Below are 19,910 nucleotides of genomic sequence, written 5' to 3'. Positions count from 1 at the left end.
TGTGCTGGCTGCTTTGTCGAGGCAGCGGGAAGTGTAGACAGAGCCAATGGATGGGAGACTAGCCAAGAAGCAGCCTTTTGGAATTGGATTGTGGCAATTTTTTCTACATTATATGTACACCAATTACTAATGGAGCATTGCGAAGTAATTTAAGTTTTTCTTAAAAAGTGCCTGGTACTTACAGTGGCCTTAGTCTGAGCAGCATATTCTGTCTCCATTTTGCTGAGGCGTGAATTGGTGTCATTGAGGAGTTCTTGAATATTCTCTGTGTGTTTCTTCTGTAGTTCAAACTTCTCTTGCTCCAGTTCTGCTACAACATTGTGTAACTGCATTTCAAAACATAAATCATGCATTAGTAGAAGATTGATCATTGGTAGCTAAAAATGGGTGTTAAATGATCCTTATTTTTATTTTCAGCAGCAACTAAGACAGCTTCTGTTTTGTGACTGTCCCCAAGAACTAATCATTGGATAGTTGGTATACAAAGCAACCCATAATCTCCTGAGGATAGATGTGACCACACAATCAAATCTCAACATGTCAGTGGCCTGCCAACAACACACAAGGCAATAAAGTTACTGAGTGATGTATTTTACTTGCTCGACATCAAGTTCATCTGAAGATCAACACTGTGAAGGTCTTGGAAAGATTACAACAGTTACATTAACATTCTGGTATTTCTGTCACCGTCCTACACTGAAATGTGGCCAACATTTCAAATATGTTTTATGCCTGTTTCTGAAGTATCATATTAATCCAAATTGAAGGAAGTTTTACTCACAGGTGCATATCTATTTTCAAAGACTCATGCACCAAGCATTATGCATGATGAAACTGGTTTCTGCTTTATTCCCGTGCATGATGCATAGAGATTCTCCCAGAACACTTGAGCTGATAGGGGAAGATGTTGCAAGATCTGTGTCTGGGTGCACTTAAGAAATCGAGCCAAAGTAAATACCATGTAGTAGGGCAAGTCAGAGAATGCACATGTACAGGAACCCACCCAATGTTCTTACTTTTCCATGTAAACACACTTGCTGGTTTACAATTGGTCTCTTCTAACCAGAATATACACTAGTTTGCCTTTTGGGAGATAGGAGAAATGCACCTGTGAATTTTTTTTAAGTGTACATTTCGCATTATGTGGGATTCACTGTCATGACTGCGGGCAATGCAGTAAAGGTAAACTTTAGTAATAGACAGTAAGGTTAACTCTTGACTACAAGGGACACAAAATCTGTTTGCAGTAGAGACCAGTGACAATTAACCTGAGCAAATGCCTAATTCAGAATGGAAATTTATAACATGAGCTACAGATAAAGCAAGGGAAAGAAAGGAAAAATGTTTACATTTATTTTGCACCTTATCATATCTTTGGGATATTTCAACCAATTTGCAATCATGTAGATTACTTTTGAAATGCAGTCACTATTCTAGTGTGAACAAATGAACCAACAGTTCATGCACAAAGTCCCACAAATGGTGAACAAAGCAGCATAACAATCTGCTCCAACCATTTCATCAACACCATTTTGATGCCTGTGGACTCTGTAAAACCTTTCCTCTCTCCCATTCGGGTCCTTCCCCTGATATACAACTCGACTTTCCTTCCTGAAGTCCACGATTCCTTGGCTTGTCGTGTTCCAGTCTCCACTAGCAAAATTAGCAACCCTTCAGGATCATCCTGGAGAACAAGGTAACTCTTAACTTCTTTTTTCCTTCAAACCTCGCTACAACTCTGAGGAGCTCACTGATTCCTGCCATCAAGATCAAGACCTAACCTGAGATGGTCGAGAGCTTCAAGTTTCTAAGTGTTCAGATCACCAGCAATCTGTCCTGGTTCTCCATGCCGACGCTATAATTAAGAAAGCCCACCAATGCCTCTACTTTCTCAGGAGGCTAAGGAAATTTGGCATGTCCACTGCGGCTCTCACCAATTTTAACAGATGTATCACAGCTTGGCATGGCTCCTGCTCTGACCAAGACCACAAGAAACTACAAAGGATTGTGAACGTAACCCAGTCCATCACACAAACCAACCTCCCATCCATTGACCAAAAACAGCCAGCATAATCAAGGACCCCACACACCCTGGACGTACTCTCTTCCACCTTCTTCAATTAGGAAAAAGATACAAGAGTTTGAAAACACGTACCAACAGACTCAAGAACAGCTTCTTCCCTGCTGTCATCAGACTTTTGAATGGTCCTATCATATATTAAGCTGATCTTTCTCTTCACTCTACCTGTAACCGCAACACTTTATTCTGCACCCTATCCTTTCCTTCTTCCCTATGTACTTTATAAACAGTATGTTTAGACTATATAGTGCACAAGAAATAATACTTTTCACTGTATAGCAATACATGTGACAATAATAAATCAAATAGTTTCTTTCATAACTTCCCTCAGGCTCTCTCCACCACCTCCAGCTCCACTGATCCCATTCCAACTGCTGACTAAGCAATTGCACTTCCTTGCCCTCTGTCCTGCTAATTGACATTGTAAATAGTTCCCCCTCCTCTGGTCCCATCCCCTCTCTTTCAAAACCAACATCATCAACCCCCTGTTCATCAATTCTACTGTTGACCTCTCTTGTTAACAGCGACTCCACCTCTATCCTTTAAACGCCAAGATATTTAAACATGCTGTCACCTACTTAACTCTGTCCATCTTTCCCACAATTTCATACTTGAATTTCTCTGATTAAGTTTCTGTCCTTACCACAGCCTGAAAAGCCTTAACTAAATTCACAGATGACATCCTCTGTGACTAGCAAATCATTCCTCCTCATTCTGTCTACAGCCTCTGGCACAGTAGACCACGATGTGGAGATGCCGGCGTTGGACTGGGGTAAGCACAGTAAGAAGTCTCACAACACCAGGTTAAAGTCCAACAAATAAACCTGTTGGACTTTAACCTGGTGTTGTGGGACTTCTTACAGTAGACTACACCATCCTCTTCCAACATCTCTCCGCAGTTGGCCATTTCATTAGGTCTATCTTTGCTTTGTTCCACTTTTACCTATCCAATCATGGCCATCTCCTACAATGGCTCCTCTTTCCACCCCTGCACCATCATCACTAAGATCGCTCAGGTATCTATCTTCAGCATCCCTCTTTTTTCTCATCCACAAGTCTTCCCTTCAAAACATCATCCACAGCTTCCACCACATGATGTCAACACCCAGTTCTCTCTCTCCCTCCACAACCTCTTTCAACCCCTCTACCTCAGTGTTGTCAGACTCCTCCTCCAACATCCAGTATTCAGTAAAGGACAATTTCATCCCATTAAACACTGGGAATGCTGAGGCAATCGTCCATACCTTTGCTACCAATTCCATCTGCCTTCTCGGCCAGTTTCAGGCTAAACCAAATGGTTCACCACCTTGACCACCTCCTATTCCAATGTGCTACACAAGTTCACCCAAACTTTGAATTCTATCCCACACCAAGTTTCACTCACCCATCACTTGAAACCTGTATTGGCTCCTGGTCTCTCAAAACCTCAAATTTAATTTTTTTATCCTCATATACCCCACCGATCCCAATGGGAAGAAGTAATTGCAGAAGTTGTAAATTTGATGAGAGAGAATGTACTTGCAATTTTCCTGCTTGTGTAAACTCATGGGCTATCTTATAGACTTCGCAAAACCAAACATGCACGCTAGCACTGCTGCTTTATAGCGCCAGGGACCCAGGTTTGATTCCCGACTTGGGTCACTCTGTGAATGGAGTCTGCATATTCTCCCCGTGTCTGTGTGGGTTTCCTCTGGGTGCTCCGGTTTCCTCCCACATTCTGAAAGACGTGCTGGTTAGGGTGCATTGACCTAAACAGGCGCTGGATTGTGGCGACTAGGGGAATTTCACAGTAACTTCATTGCAGTGTTAATGTAAGCCTTACTTGTGACTAATAAATAAATAAACAAACATTTATTATAAAATAAACGAGAAAGAATGCAGAAAAGACTTACTAGGATGCTACCAGGACTTGATGGTTTGAGTTATAAGGAAAGGCTGGATAGACTGGGACTTTTTTCTCTGGAGCGTAGGAGGCTGATGGGTGATTTTATAGAGGTCTACAAAATAATGAGGGGCATAGATCAGCTAGATAGTCAATATCTTTTCCCAAAGGTAGGGGAGTCTAAAACTAGACGGCATAGGTTTAAGATGAGTGGGGAAAGATACAAAAGGGTCCAGAGGGGAATTTTTTTCACACAGAGGGTGGTGAGTGTCTGGAACAAGCTGCCAGAGGTAGTAGTAGAGGCGGGTACAATTTTGTCTTTTAAAAAGCATTTAGACTGTTACATGGGTAAGATGGGTATAGAGGGTTATGGGCCAAATTGCGACTAACGTAGGGGTTTTAAAAAATTGGGACTAGCTTAGGGGTTTAAAAAATGGGCAGCATGGACAAGTTGGGCCAAAGGGCCTGTTTCCATGCTGTAAACCTCTATGACTCTAATTCCCACAGCCTCTGTCCTAGGACACAGTTTTCTCCCAATCACAGAGCTGAAAAACTTTATCCATGGAAGTGGAGTAACAATTTTAAAAAGCATGCACACATGGAGAAGAAAATAACCCAAATCTTTAAGTATTTTAAACCCTTACCTTTCTCTCCCAATCATTTTTTAAAGAATCAGCACTCTGCTCAGCGATCTTCTTCAACTCAACAATCTGGTTCTCTTTACTTTCCCGGATAACTTGTGATTCACGAACCAGGCTCTGAACTGTCAAAATGTATGAACATAGGATTGAGTACACTGGATAAAGCAATACAGAAAGCTATTTGCCACAGATGTGACCTCTTAGAAGCAGTAATAGTGCCTCTGGTTCCAGAAGTACAGAGTTAGGAGGATTGGCCATGCTAAAATTGCCCCTTAGTGTCCCCAGATGTGTAAATTAGATGGATTAACCATGGTAAAATGTGTAGGGCTACAGGGATAGGGCGGGGGAGAGGGACTGGGTAACGTACTCAGTCAGAAAGTTGGTGCAGACCCAATGGGCCGAATGGCCTTTTCTGCAATCTAGGGATTCTATGATTCTACCCAATGAAGCTTCCTGACTGAAAACTTATGGCAATCAACAAAGTATTGTTGTATTTTTATCTGAGGTTCAGATCCATTACTGGTTCAGACTGGTCCATGTGCACCCTATCCATGGCCTGCTAGGCCACTCCCATTGATGTAGGGAGCACAAGGAAGGGGGTTTTTGATTCTCTTGGCATAAGTCGCACCATTTCACCAAGTCCATGATGTCTAAGTCAAGGCTGGACCCCAGACTTGGCTCCTTTTCACCTTTGATATTCCAGGGTGGCCATGATGTAGTTCTGTTAAAATCGGACACCACCCTCGGCAGGATAACTACTCAGCACCCCTAGGGAATGATCCTGTCTTCAACACTGAGCTCGCCTTTCTTAGCCAGGCAAGGTTTAATTTCTTCTGAGGGTTGTCCTTGGAATCCACCATGTAGGATCATATGACTTGTTTTAGACAAGATTGCATCCTTTTATATCCAGGTCTTAATTTGCCTTGCAGACACCTGCACAGGCTGCAAAAACTTTAGGGTCACCACATCCTCTCTGCTGGAAGTGGAGTGAGGCTTTTGGCAACACCAGGTAACTCAACGCGTTGGTGTTGGCTATCCTGGTTCCAGGGCAGCGCTCGAGAAGGTATTCGCAAGCCGCAAGTAACAAGGCCCAATGCTGTACCCGGGCGCAGGCAATAGTGGGGGGGATTGCCTTGTCTTCTTTAAAAAGCTCCAATAAAGGTTTGTGGTCGGTAACTATTACGACATGCAAGTTAATACCAGGGGTCCCACAGAATACCGGTCGACATTGAAGCAATGGGTTTTAACGCCCCACTGCTCACTTCCCATTGGGCAAGCCTCCACTCACTCAATAAGGGAGATTGTCCTCCAAAAAGCCCAAGGAGAGATCTATTAACGATGCTACTGCCTTTGAGGCCAGCAGAACAGCTCTGATATTACACCAATAATGGGTGCAAGAGTACAAGTCAAAATGAAAAGGAAAATCATCTTCGATTCAGATACGTCACCTGAACCGATGGTGGTCTGCCTCCCTGAAAGGAGTAAGAAGTCTATCAACACCAAGTTAAAGTCCAACAGGTTTATTTGGTAACATCCCTGAAAGGATACAGGGTTCACATGGAAAAGGGGAAGTGCTAATTAAAGAACATTATGGAGCCATTGCTTTGTGGCTATCAGCCTCTGTGTGAACCCTTCAATTGGACTTTCTGTAAACATTAATTCCCAAGCTTTAATAGCCTATTTAAGAGAAACAAAAGTCTTTGTTTCCTCATTCAATTCATGTAAAAAAAAATCCAACTCTGTTCAAAAAAAAAAGAATTTGTTGCAAAGGGAAACTTTGTGTTGTGGCAGCAAACCGCAATTTTGACTTTGGATTACCTCTCTTTTCCAGCTTCTTATTCATCTCCTCTGCTTCCTTTTGTTTATTTCTGTACAGCCTCTTTAGCTCTTCAATCTCATTATTTTTCCTGTCCAAAATCTGGAACAAGACACACAAAAAAATCTGAAAATCCAGCACAATCCTGCTTTAAAAGGGGTTTTTAATTCCAGTACACACCTCATTTTAAAAAAATATTCATTGACAGGATGCAAGTCTCATCGGCAAGGCCAGAATTTATTGCTAATCCCTAATTGCCTTTGAGAAGGTGGTGCTGAGCCACTTTATTGAACCACTGCATGTGGTGTAGGTACACGCACAGTGCCATTAGGAAGGGAGTTGCAGGATTTTGACCCAGTGACAGTGAAGGAACAACGATATAGTTCCAAGTCAGGATGGTGTGTGGGTTCAAGTGGAACTTACAGGTGGTGGTGTTCCCATACATCTGCTGCCCATATCCTTCTAGGCAGTAGAGGTTGTGGAAAGTACTTGGTCATGGGTTTGGAATAGAAGCAGTTCAGTTCTACGAAAAATCAAATTCAATAACCAAAAAAAAAAATTTTAAATTAAAAAATTCCTTTGAAGACAGCATCGCTAGAAGTGGTTTGAGCACTGGTACATTGATAGATGTGGTTAAGGTATTAATTTTAGTAACATTACAAATAAGAGGTTAATTGAGCCAAAGACACAAATGCCACTGTAAATAATAACCAGCTGTTCTTACCAAATTTATTCAACCATCAGTATTGTTACATTTTTAAAGAAAAATATTAAATATAAAGTGTAGAAAAACACTGCTGTGAGATGTTGCAATATTTGAGTGCAAAATCGTAATTCAGAAGTGACTGGTACCGGTCTATTATTCTGAACTCAAAACATCAATGAGAAAGAATGATGTACAAAAGCCCAGGCTTGAATTCAAATCGTACAACCCAACAAGGAAGAGTTGGCCGTTCGTCTCCTCCAAGCCTTCACTATTAAAACCCCTTCCCCAGATCAACAATAACAAGTTAGATGTTCAGTGTTTGATCAAGAAGTTGCTGTTTGAAAATCGAACTATTGGGGGCGATTCTTCCATCAGAGATTCAAGCAGCGCCCGATTTGCACGTTTTGCGCTGGGTGTCCGGGCCCGAGGATGTCTGGGCCCGAGGATGTCTGGGCCCGAGGATGTCTGGGCCCGAGGGTGTCTGGGCCCGAGGATGTCTGGGCCCGAGGATGTCTCCCAGCGCTGGATCTCTAGTGCTGTCAGCTCCATGCTGGAAATCGGTGCGGAGCTGCATAATATATGCGGCTGCTAATTTACATATCATCTCCATGCCATTAGCGGGCCCGCTAGCATCTACCCCCTGCCCCCACCGCCAGGAGTGGTTCACTCCAGTAGGATTAACAGTAGCTCCCCACTTGCGGGGAGCTGGTAGCCGACCCCACTGGAGTGTCAGTGGGGGTGGGGGGGGGGGGGGTATTGCTCCCTTGACAGTGCCAGCCTGGGCCCCCTGGCACTGGCCAAGGGGTAAAGTGCCAATGCCCAAGGGAAACCTTGGCACTTTCCACTAGGCATGGGGCGATCGGTGGGGCTGGGGGGGTCCGGCTGCGACTCTGCAGTCAGGATCGGTAGGGGAGGGAGGGAGGCCAGCGATCGGGGCTGCTGGTTTGGGAGGGGGTGGGCTGTGACCGGACATGTTTGGGGGCCAGCGATCGGGCCGTGGAGGGGGAGGTGGCACACAGGGGCCACTGCGCATGCGCCAATTTCAGCGTTGACAGATCGGCGCATGCACAATGGCCTGCTCAGCCTAGGCTAACGGCCTCTCCAGCGGGGATAGGCCCTGCCCACTGATTTTCAATGGAATTTATGCTGAGGCACTCTGCAGTGCACAGAGTGTGGGAGATTCTTTTTTAAACTCCCGCTGAAAAGAGCAGCGTGATTTACTCCAATTATTGCACAAATTCGACAGCCAGAGTTTTTTTGGGAGAATCACCCCTGTGGTATTTATGAGCTCTGAAAAGAAGCAATTACGTGGCACAGCGCAGACACTAAAAAAAATACAAAAACTGCAGCAATCCCTTGGTCTTTTACCAAGTGAAAAGTAGATTAGACTCAGTCATCTATTATGCTAATTAGTAGCCAATGAGTCTTTGGTGATGAATTTATGTTACAAAGGGAAGAAAAGATTTATATATAAACCTACACGGACACATGAAACAAGTTACATTTACCACCTCCATGATTTATTGAATCCAATATTCTCTTGGCAATTAAATTACCTGCCTCACTTTGTAACATTTTGCACAGTTCAGATCTGTTAACTTTTATATTTCAGTACAGTTGCAGAAAATACAGACGCATGCGATTGAGGGTGATTTAGTGGTTTGGATCAGAAATTGGCTAGCTGTAAGAAGACAGAGGGTGGTGGTTGATGGGAAATGTTCATCCTGGAGTTCAGTTACTAGTGGTGTACCGCAAGGATCTGTTTTGGGGCCACTGCTGTTTGTCATTTTTATAAATGACCTGGATGAGGGCATAGAAGGATGGGTTAGTAAATTTGCAGATGACACTAAAGTCGGTGGAGTTGTGGACAGTGCGGAAGGATGTTGCAGGTTACAGAGGGACATAGATAAGGTGCAGAGCTGGGCTGAGAGGTGGCAAATGGAGTTTAATGCGGAAAAGTGTGAGGTGATTCACTTTGGAAGGAGTAACAGGAATACAGAGTACTGGGCTAATGGTAAGATACTTGGTAGTGCGGATGAGCAGAGAGATCTCGGTGTCCATGTGCATAGATCCCTAAAAGTTGGCACCCAGGTTGATAGGGTTGTTAAGAAGGCGTACAGTGTGTTAGCTTTTATTGGTAGGGGGATTGAGTTTCGGAGCCATGTGGTCATGTTGCAGCTGTACAAAACTCTAATGCCGCACTTGGAGTATTGCGTACAGTACTGGTCGCCGCATTATAGGAAGGATGTGGAAGCATTGGAAAGGGTGCAGAGGAGATTTACCAGGATGTTGCCTGGTATGGTGGGAAGGTCTTATGAGGAAAGGCTGAGGGACTTGAGGCTGTTTTCGTTAGAGAGAAGGTTAAGAGGTGACTTAATAGAGGCATACAAGATGATCAGAGGATTAGATAGGGTGGACAGTGAGAGCCTTTTTCCTCGAATGGTGATGGCTAGCACGAGGGGACATAGCTTTAAATTGAGGGGTGATAGACATAGGACAGATGTCAGAGGTAGGTTCTTTACTCAGAGAGTATTAAGGGTGTGGAATGCCCTGCCTGCAATAGTAGTGGACTCGCCAACATTAAGGGCATTTAGATGGTCATTGGATAAACATATGGATGATATTGGAATAGTGTAGGTTAGAGGGGCTTTAGATTGGTTTCACAGGTTGGCGCAACATCGAGGGTCGAAGGGCCTGTACTGCGCTGTAATGTTCTATGTTCTATGTTAGTTGTTACTGGGCATTTAAAACCAAAACTGATAAAAGGAATCGTTACAAATGGGAAGAAGAAAGCACAATGAAGAAGAGCTGGCAAAGAAATACACTAGTTGAATAAACCCCTGACATGGTTTGCAGCATTTGAAAGTGCTGTACAAATGCCAGTTGTTGAAATACGGAGAGTGATATTGTCCTAGAAATCAGCAAAGGTCGATGGCAGGCGGGAAAAATGATGTTGAGCCGACCAATGGCAATCACGGCTTTGCCCACCATGTAGTGCTACAACACAGGGCAACTTGCACGCCAAACAGCAGAAGCGACAAACAATAGACAGAGTTAAGCGATCCCACAAGCAAAAGAGCAATTCTAAGCTCTGCAATCCTGCAACATCCAGCCGTGAATGGTGGTGGATAATTAAACAATTTACTGGAGGAGGCAGCTCCACAACTATCCCCATCCTCAATGTTGGAAGAGCCCAACACGTCAGTGCAACAGAGAAGACTGAAGCATTTGCAGCCATCTTCGTTCAGAAATGCCAAGTGGATGATCCATCATCCCAGCCCCCTCCTGACATCCCCTACATCACAGATGCCAGTCTCCAACCAATTTAATTCACACCACATGATATCAAAAGCAGCTGAAGGCAATTGCAAAGGCAATGGGCCCTGACAATATTCCAGCAATATTACTAAAAATCTGTGCTCCACAATGGGCCACACTCCTAGCCAAGCTGTTCCAATACAGTTACAGCGCTGACATCTACCCAGCAACGTGGAAAATTGCCTAGCTATGTCCTGTACACATAAGGCAGGACAAATTCAACCCGGTCAATTACAATCCCATCAGTCTACTCTCAATCATCAGCAAATTGATGGAAAGTGCTAGGAAGCGACACTCACTCAGCAATAACCCACTGCCTGATTCTCAGTTCGGTTTTCCCCAGAGCTATTCAACTCCTGACCTCATTACAGCTTTGATCCAAACGTGGACAAAAGTGTGAAAAGAGGTGAGGTGAGAGTGAGTGCCCTTGACATCAAGGCAGTATTTGACCACGTGTGGCATCAAGGAACCCTAGCAAAACTGGAATCAATGGACATCAGGGGACAAACTCTCCACTGGTTGGAGCCACACCCTGCACAAAAGAAAATGGATGTGGTTGTTGGAGTCCAATGATCTCAGTTCAAGGACAGCAATGCAGCAGTTCCTCAGGGTAGTGTCCTAGCCCTAATCATCTTCAGCTGCTTCATCTTGTCCTTCCCTCCATCATAAGGTCAGAAGTGGGGATGTTTGCAGATGATTACACAATGTTCAGCACCATTCGCCATTCCTCAGATACTGAAGGAGTCTATGTCCAAATGCAGCCAGACCTGGACACCATTCAGGCTTGGGCTGATAAACGGCAAGTCACATTCGTGCCATGTGTGTGGCAGGCAATGGCCATCTCCAACAAGAAAGAATCCAACAATCTTCCCGACACATTCGATGGCATTGACATTGCAAAATCCCCCGCCTTCAACATCCTGGGGATTATCACTGGCCAGAAACTGAACTGGACCAGCCGTATAAATAATGCAGCTACAAGAGCAGGTCAGATGCTGGGAACCTTGCAGAGAGTATCAGACACCCCCCCCCCCCCCCAGGCCTGTCCACATTCTACAAGTCAGGAGTGTAATGAACTACTCTCCATTTATCTGGGTAAGTGCAGCTCCAAAGCTCAAGCAACTTGACACCATACAGGACAAAGTGCCTGCTTGATTGCCACCCCATCCACCACCTTTAACATTCACTCCTTTTACTATCAAAGCACACTGGCAGCAGTGTGTACCATCCACAGAATGCACTGCAGCAAATTACTAAGTTTCTTCAACAGCACCTTCCAAACTTGCAACCTCTACCATCTAGAAGGACAGGGGAAGCATGAGCATGGGAACCCCACCACCTGCAAGTTCCCCTCCAAGTCACTCACCATTCTGACTTGGAAATATATCACCATTGCTGAGTCAAAATCCTAGAAGTCCGTTCCCAAGATCATTGCGGGTGTTCTGACAACACACAGACTGCAGTGGTTCATGAAGGCAACTCAACACTACCATCTCAAGGGCAATTAGGGCAACAAATGCTCTCATGGCCAGGATGCCCATAACCCAAGAAGGGATAAAAAAAACTAAACCTAATTTGATAATTGATTAAATAATTATAAACAATATTCAATTAAACAATCAAACACAAGGATAAAGTTAAAACTCAATCAAGAGAGATATCAACTCAAAAGGGTTCTGAATTTTTCAATGAATTGGAATCTGGGGAATGTAGGCAGTAAACATGAAGTAAAATGTTTCATTTAACTCCCTATAAAATAAAGTAACATCAGCACAGGAAAACTGATTGATGAGTAGCTGGTGAGTCTATTCATTTGAGTTAAAGAATCATAGAATGGTTGCAGCACAGAAGAAGTCATTTGGCCAACTGTGTCCATGTCAGCTCTCACCTAGTCCCACTCCCCTGCCTTTTGCCTGTAGCACTGCAAATGTTTTTTTTCATCATGTAACAATCCAGTTCTCTTTCGGAGGCTTCAATTGAACCTCCCTCCATCATAATCTCAAGCAGACCATACAAGACTCTAATCACACATTGTTCAAAAAATGTTTTCCTCACGTCACTTCTTTAAATTGGTGGCCTCAGGTTCCTCCCTGTGCTATCATCATTCAATGATTGCATGATTGCAACATAGAACATGGGGGAGTCATGGGGGAACATGTGGTCAAACATTTAGGACTGAGATGCAGAGAGATTTCTTCACTCAAGAGGGGCGTGAATCTTTGGAATTCTCTATCTGGACTGCTGTCATCGAACCATAGAACCATAGAACATTACAGCTCAGAAACAGGCCTTTTGGCCCTTCTTGTCTGTGCCGAACCATTTTTCGCCTAGTCCCACTGACCTGCACTTGGACCATATCCCTCCACACCCCTCTCATCCATGAACCCGTCCAAGTTTTTCTTAAATGTTAAAAGTGCATTTACCACTTTATCCGGCAGCTCATTCCACACTCCCACCACTCTCTGCGTGAAGAAGCCCCCCCTAATATTCCCTTTAAACTTTTCTCCTTTCACCCTTAACCCATGCCCTCTCGTTTTTTTCTCCCCTAGCCTCAGCGGAAAAAGCCTGCTTGCATTCACTCTATCTATACCCATCAAAATCTTATACACCTCTATCAAATCTCCCCTCAATCTTCTACGCTCCAGGGAATAAAGTCCCAACCTATTCAATCTCTCTCTGTAACTCAGCTTCTCAAGTCCCGGCAACATCCTTGTGAACCTTCTCTGCACTCTTTCAATCTTATTTACATCCTTCCTGTAACTAGGTGACCAAAACTGTACACAATACTCCAAATTCAGCCTCACCAATGCCTTATATAACCTTACCATAACACTCCAACTTTTATACTCGATACTCCGATTTATAAAGGCCAATGGACCAAAGGCACTCTTTACGACCCTGTCCACCTGTGACGTCACTTTTAGGGAATTCTGTACCTGTATTCCCAGATCCCTCTGTTCAACTGCACTCTTCAGAGTCCTACCATTTACCCTGTACGTTCTTCTTTGGTTTGTCCTTCCAAAGTGCAATATCTGTCGCTGCTCAATTGTTAAATATATTTAAGGCTGAGATAGACAGGTGTGTGTTCTCCCAGGGAATCAAGTGATCTGGGGAACGGGCGGGAAAATGGAGTTGAGGTAATGACCATCCACCATTGTACTCAATGGTGGAACAGGTTCAAAGGGTCACAGACTATTCCTGCTCCTATTTCTTATGTTCTTATTTGGGAGTCCTACTCTTTTTCTTTCAGGGAACAAATTTGTTCTGAACTCTTTCAGTCTTCTCTGTAAATACCTCCCATTGCTGTGATACAGATTGACCTTCAAGTATCTATTTCGTGTTACTAAATCACATTTCGGCTTAGTAAAGATGGCATTTTCCCAACTTAATTTTTTTATTCTTGGTTTATCATTGTCTTTTTCCATAATTTTGCTGAATCTAAACGAATTATAATGGTCTGTAACTTCCAGTGGAGTGGCAATTGAGTGGGACTGCCATTCCACTCATAGTTACTTATCTTTAAATCCAACTGCTCCTGTCTCGCCCCACCTTTCTACTCAGGCTGAGTAGAGCACTGGGTTCCTGATGGCCAAAGCCTTGAATAAAAGGAGCTGGATTTTTATCAGAGGATATCCAGAGGTTCAAAGGACTTTGCGACTGGAATTGATGCCATATATGCTTAGCGGACATGAATCTATGCGATCTATCCTTCTTGTATCTGCTATTTAAAGTGTAATTTATGGTTCATATTGACTACAATTTGCCTGTTAATTCATGTTTAATTCATGTTGATTTTGGTTTGATTGTTAAAGAAAATGTTATAAAAAGTGAAACCTTGTCCATTGGTTTTTCATTGGGGTCGTTCATAGAATCATGGAATCCTACAGTGCAGAAGGAGGCCATTCGGCCCATCAGGTTTGCACCAACCACAAACCCACCAAGGCCCTATCCACATAACCCCATGCATTTACCCTAACTAGTCCCTCTGACACTAAGGGGCAATTTAGCATGGTCAATCCACCTAACCCACACATCTTTGGAGTGTGGGAGGAAACCCATGCATACACGGGTAGAACGTGCAAACTCCACACAGACAGTGACCCAAGCCAGGAATCGAAGCTGGGTCTCTGGCGCTATGAGGCAGCAGCGCTAACCACCGTGCCATCCCATTCGGTAAATGTGGTTCTTCAGTTTGTTGGTCACCAAAGGGACCATAACACTCTTCTGAATATGTGCTGCGGATCCCATTCCCCTGCTGCGAAGCTAATTTAAACCCTCTCCAACTGTGCCAGCAAACCTGTAGTTCTTAAAACTATAAAAATAGAGAGAATAATACTACAAATGAACCATTCATAAATTTAATGACTCAGATTTTCCCAGTAAAAAAATCAATTTACTAAATACACTGTGGCCTGTTAATTTCCAACAACCAATACAGAAGATAATGGGAGTCATTCATTTCTGCCCGTGTAGGTCCAGTGTCAGTGTTGGTTGAACTGTGCAGGGAGTATCAAATATACTTCACCTGTGCTCCGCATCAGCAAAACAGAAAAAAGATCTTTCATCAGATTCATCTGTCCAAAGCATTTTATGCTGTCACTCGCAAAAAATAACAAAAGAAAGTTCAGCTGAACAAAAAATTACAACCTGCACATCAAAGCTTAATCAGGAGAGGGTCAGAGGCTTGTCCTGCTTTGTACTGATTCTCACCAAGCCAGACACTACTGGTCATCATCTGTGGTAAATATACTCAAACTAAGTTAATATGCCCCAAGATGCACCTGAGCAAATATTAGCATCCAACACAGAATGCTTTGATGTGAGGATGGGAATCTGCTTTTAGCACAGAGACTTCCTGTCTGCTGTTTCAGTGATTGAAGGAACCCCAACAGTAACCGTCCCACATTCTACAACTTTAAGGAATAATCTGTTGTGGCATCTGTTAAGTGTGAGATCCAAAAGGAGGCCTCAAAACTAAATCACCCTGTCAACCCTTTCAGAACTTTGCTCTCAGGAATTAACAAGATGGATCAGGCCACACTGGGGTTTCAGGAGCAAAGTCAGATTCAGATGAAGACCCCGTTTAATATTTTTTTCATGAAGGCAAAATTATCCTTTCAATAATCCACCAGTTTATTTAGCATTTTGTGTCCTTATCACTCTTCCCCAGACTCTACAAAATTAGGCCAATTTATCACAGCCATTAGTGCTAGGCAGAATGATGTGATGCTTTAATGTGGTTTTACAGAAAGTCATTATTTTAACAAAGCAACTACTTAGTATTCCCAGCATCAAAAGTTAGTAAGAAATCTTTGAATTAAACTAAACTAGTCCGTTTCTCTTTGAAGAAGGTGTTATTTTCTTGTTTTCCTTTTTCAAAATCATTACATACGAACATGCGAGTATATGAATTAGGAGTAGGCCACTCAGATCCTCAAGCCTGCTCTGACATTCAATCAGATCATAACCTCAACTCTATATTCCCACCTACCCCCAGTAACCTTTCATCCCTTTGCTTATCAAGAATATCTATATCTGCCTTAAAAATATTCAAAGACTGCTTCCACCACTTTCTGAGCAAGAGTTCCAAAGACTCCCGACTCTCATAAAAAATTCTCCTCACCCTTGTCTTAAATGGGCAACCCCTTGTTTTTAAACAGTGACCTCTAGTTCTAGATTCTCCCACAAGAAGAAACATCCTTTCCACATCACTCGATCAAGATCCCTCAGGATCTTCTATGTTTCAATTAAGTCACCTCTTACTATTCTAAACTCCAGTGGATGCAAGCCTAGCCTTTCCTCATAAGACAACCCACCCATTCCAGGTATTAGTCTGGTAAACCTTCTCCGAACTGCTTCCAATGCATTTAGATCATTCTTTAAATAAGGAGACAAATACTGTATACAGTACTCCAAAGCCTTGTTAACTTGAAGCATAATCTATCTACTTTCGTAATCAATTTCCCTCTAAACAAACAGTAACATTAACTTTGAATCATAGAAAAGATTCATAGAGTCCCCACAGTGCAGAAGGAGGCCGTTTGGCCCATCAAGTCTGCACCGACTCTCTCTGTAAGAAGTCTCACAACACCAGGTTAAAGTCCAACAGGTTTATTTGGTAGCAAAAAGACTCTCTCTGACAGAGTTAAAGTTTATTTATCAGACACAAGTAGGCTTATATTAATATTGCAATGAAGTTCCCCTAGTAACTTACCCAATACCTTTCCCCCAACCTATCCCCATAACCCCATACATTTGCCCCGCTAATTTATCTAACCTGCACATCTTTGGACAGTGGGAGGAAATCCACGCAGATATGGGGAGAATGTGCAAACTCCACACAGTCATCCAAGGTTCGAATTGAACCCGGGTCCCTGACGCTGAGAGACAGCAATGCCATCATGCCACTAATTACTTGCTGTACCTGCATACTAACCTTTGGTGATTCACATACTTGGACACTTAGAATCCTCTGCATCTACAAGAATGAGATAGAGAATCTGGTGAACAATAATCTCTCCCTCAATGTCAACAAAACGAAGGAGATTGTCATCGACTTCAGGAAGTGTAAAGGAGAACATGCCCCTGTCTACAACAATGGGAACGAAGTAGAAAGGGTCGAGAGCTTCAAGTTTTTAGGTGTCCAGATCACCAACAACCTGTCCTGGTCCCTCCATGCCAACACTACAGTTAAGAAAGCCCACCAATGCCTCTACTTTCTCAGAAGACTAAGGAAATTTGGCATGTCAACTACGACTCTCACCAACTTTTACAGATGCACCACAGAAAGCATTCTTTCTGGTTGTATCACAGCTTGGTATGGCTCCTGCTCTGCCCAAGACTGCAAGGAACTACAAAAGGTCATGAATGTAGCCCCCAATCCATCACGCAAACCAATCTCCCATCCATTGACTCGGTCTACACTTCTCGCTGCCTCAGCAAAGTAGCCAGCATAATTAAGGACCCCACACACCCCGGACATTTTCTCTTCCACCTTCTTCCATTGAGTAAAATATACAAAAGTCTGAGGTCACGTACCAACCGACTCAAGAACAGCTTCTTCCCTGCTGCTGTCAGACTTTTGAATGGACTTACCTTGCATTAAGTTGATCTTTCTCTATACCCTAGCTATGACTGTAGCACTACATTCTGCACTCTCTTGTTTCCTTCTCTATGAACGGTATGCTTTGTCTGTATAGCACACAAGAAACAATACTTTTCACTGTATGTCAATACATGTGACAATAATAAATCAAATCAAATCATCTCAGAGCTTTTTTTATTCTTCCTGCCAAAATGGACAATTTCACATTTGCCCACATAATACTTCATTTGCCAGATCTTTGCCCACTCACTTAGCCATCCCTACATCCTTTGCTGTCTTATGTCCCCTTCGCAACTTAGTTTAAATTGTACTGATTTTATTTATTGTTTTGCTTTGTTGAATTACCTGTTCATATATACCAGCCTTACTAGTTGCATGGCTACCTGTATATGCTAGCCATACAGATGCGCTGATACCTTTATATGCAGCCTTACAAGTGCATTGCTACTTGTATGTACCAGCCTAACCAGATTCACAGTCATCTATCTGTATATGGACCCTTACCAAGTGCATGACTGCTTGTATATGCTTATCTTACAAGGTGCCCGAGTACTTATACTGTCCTGGTTCTAAATGAGACTATTTCCCTATTGTTTAAAATAGATTTTGGATCTGAAGGAAGATTAAAAATGATCTGCATCAGAACCAAAAGACAAGGTTGGCAAGGAGACGGAAAAATTCATTATTACAATCCAACAATAAAATTTATTGAAGTGTGAAAAATATCGCCCAAAGATGAATTATATTCACAATTGATGGTAAGGCCTGTTTAGTCCTGGAATTAAAAGTAATAGTGGAGGAGCAAGGGTTCCAAACCACTCCGTTCAAAATAACTCCTAAAAACTGACTGAGGGGGAAACGGGAACTTTTACAAATAGGACAGCTGAGCTTGTTGGAGAGTTTCCAGTCTATTGTACTGCATCCAAAGCACAGTATCATATTTAAAATATGGCTAATTTCATTCAATATCAACAGATTCGACTTGCGACATCTGATGTTTTGTAACTAATAGCAGCTGTCTCTTGCAAACTACTGAAGTTTGATCTTTAAATGAGCATGACCATGACTTTTCTTGTAGGAAAGTCAGAAACATGACTAACCACATCAAAAAGTGGCAGATAGCTCTTCAGTTTGAATCGGCTTCAAGGTTACAGAGAAAAATATGAAGGAATCCAGTAATCCACGGACAACAGACTTGTGTAGAACAAGGTCCTAATCTCAAGACCCTTGGATGTTTTGCCAAAAAGCAAATTGTCATTTGCCGCTTGTTGTAAACGTCCAGCAGTCTGTTTGGCATTGCACGAACTGCAGCAATTGAATTTACAACACTCGTAATTGAAGCGCTAATGTCAGTCTCAGATTTTCCGACAGTCACTATTTTGGACTCTGCTCACTGATCATGCTGAAAAAGTTAACTTGTTTTCCTGGTTTAGAAAGTGTGAATTACTTTCATGCCTGCATACGCATAGAATAATTCGATTGAAATGACCATATGGTAACAGGCCATTCAGAATAGCAAATCCAAGGTGGTAAAACATAAACATAGAAAATAGGAGGAGGAGGCCATTCGTTATGATAATGATTGATCATTAAGCTCGATAGCCTGATTCCGCCTTCCCCCCTTTTCCTTTGATCCCTTCGCCTCAAGTGCTGTCTCAAGTGCTGCATCAACTGTTTCTTGAAAACATTCAGTGTTTTGGCCTCAACTGCTTTCTGTGGTAGTGAATTCCACAGGCTGATCACTCTCTGGGTGAAAATATTTCTCCTCGTCGCTGTCTTAAACAATCTACCCTGTATCCTCAGACTGTGAAGCCTGATTCTGGACACCCCGGACATCGGAAAATCCTTCTTGCATCTACCCGGTCTAGTCCTGTTAAAATTTTATAGTTTTCTATCAGATTCCCCCCTCATTCTTCTGAACTCCAGTGAATACAACCCTAACTGACTCAATCTCTCCTCATACATCATTCACACTATCCCAGGAATCAGCCTGATGTAAGATCAATTGTAAGATATTTCAGATGGAGAAGGAGAATCATAGAATCATCCAGTACAGAAGAGATGCTTCGGCCTACTAAGTCTGTACCAACATATGAGAAACACCTGACCTCCCACGTATCTGCACCTCCGAATTATCTGCACTCCAAATTATCCTCCAAATGAGAAGCAATTCCAATTATATGCGTCTATCTTGTTCCCCATCCCTGCATCTCCTTTTCCTTCAAGTAACTTTCCAACCTATTTTCAAGGTTTAAATGATCACTATTTCAATCATTAACTCCAGTAGTTACAACTCTGAAAAACAATTATGAGAGGCATGGACAGAGTGGATAAGGAGTAGTTGATCCCATTAGTTGAAAGG

At 42.9% G+C, this 19,910-nt stretch overlaps 1 protein-coding gene across 3 annotated transcripts in view; it reads right to left on the bottom strand.

The window, feature by feature from the left end:
* cep112 (centrosomal protein 112) overlaps window positions 1–19,910 on the bottom strand; it is a 483,816-nt gene that overhangs the window by 334,739 nt on the left and 129,167 nt on the right. For all 3 annotated transcript variants that reach the window (XM_078226009.1, XM_078226010.1, XM_078226011.1), the window contains 3 exons: window positions 6,422–6,521; window positions 4,607–4,725; window positions 183–326 (listed from right to left, as the gene is read on the bottom strand). In XM_078226009.1, coding sequence (XP_078082135.1) covers window positions 183–326; window positions 4,607–4,725; window positions 6,422–6,521 — 363 coding nt within the window. The remainder of the gene's footprint in view (window positions 1–182; window positions 327–4,606; window positions 4,726–6,421; window positions 6,522–19,910) is intronic.

This window comes from Mustelus asterias, chromosome 12 (assembly GCF_964213995.1).
Source record: "Mustelus asterias chromosome 12, sMusAst1.hap1.1, whole genome shotgun sequence".
In the NCBI taxonomy this organism is placed as follows: domain Eukaryota; kingdom Metazoa; phylum Chordata; class Chondrichthyes; order Carcharhiniformes; family Triakidae; genus Mustelus; species Mustelus asterias.
Note: the sequence above shows the minus strand (reverse complement) of the source record. Positions and strands in the feature narration are given on the sequence as shown.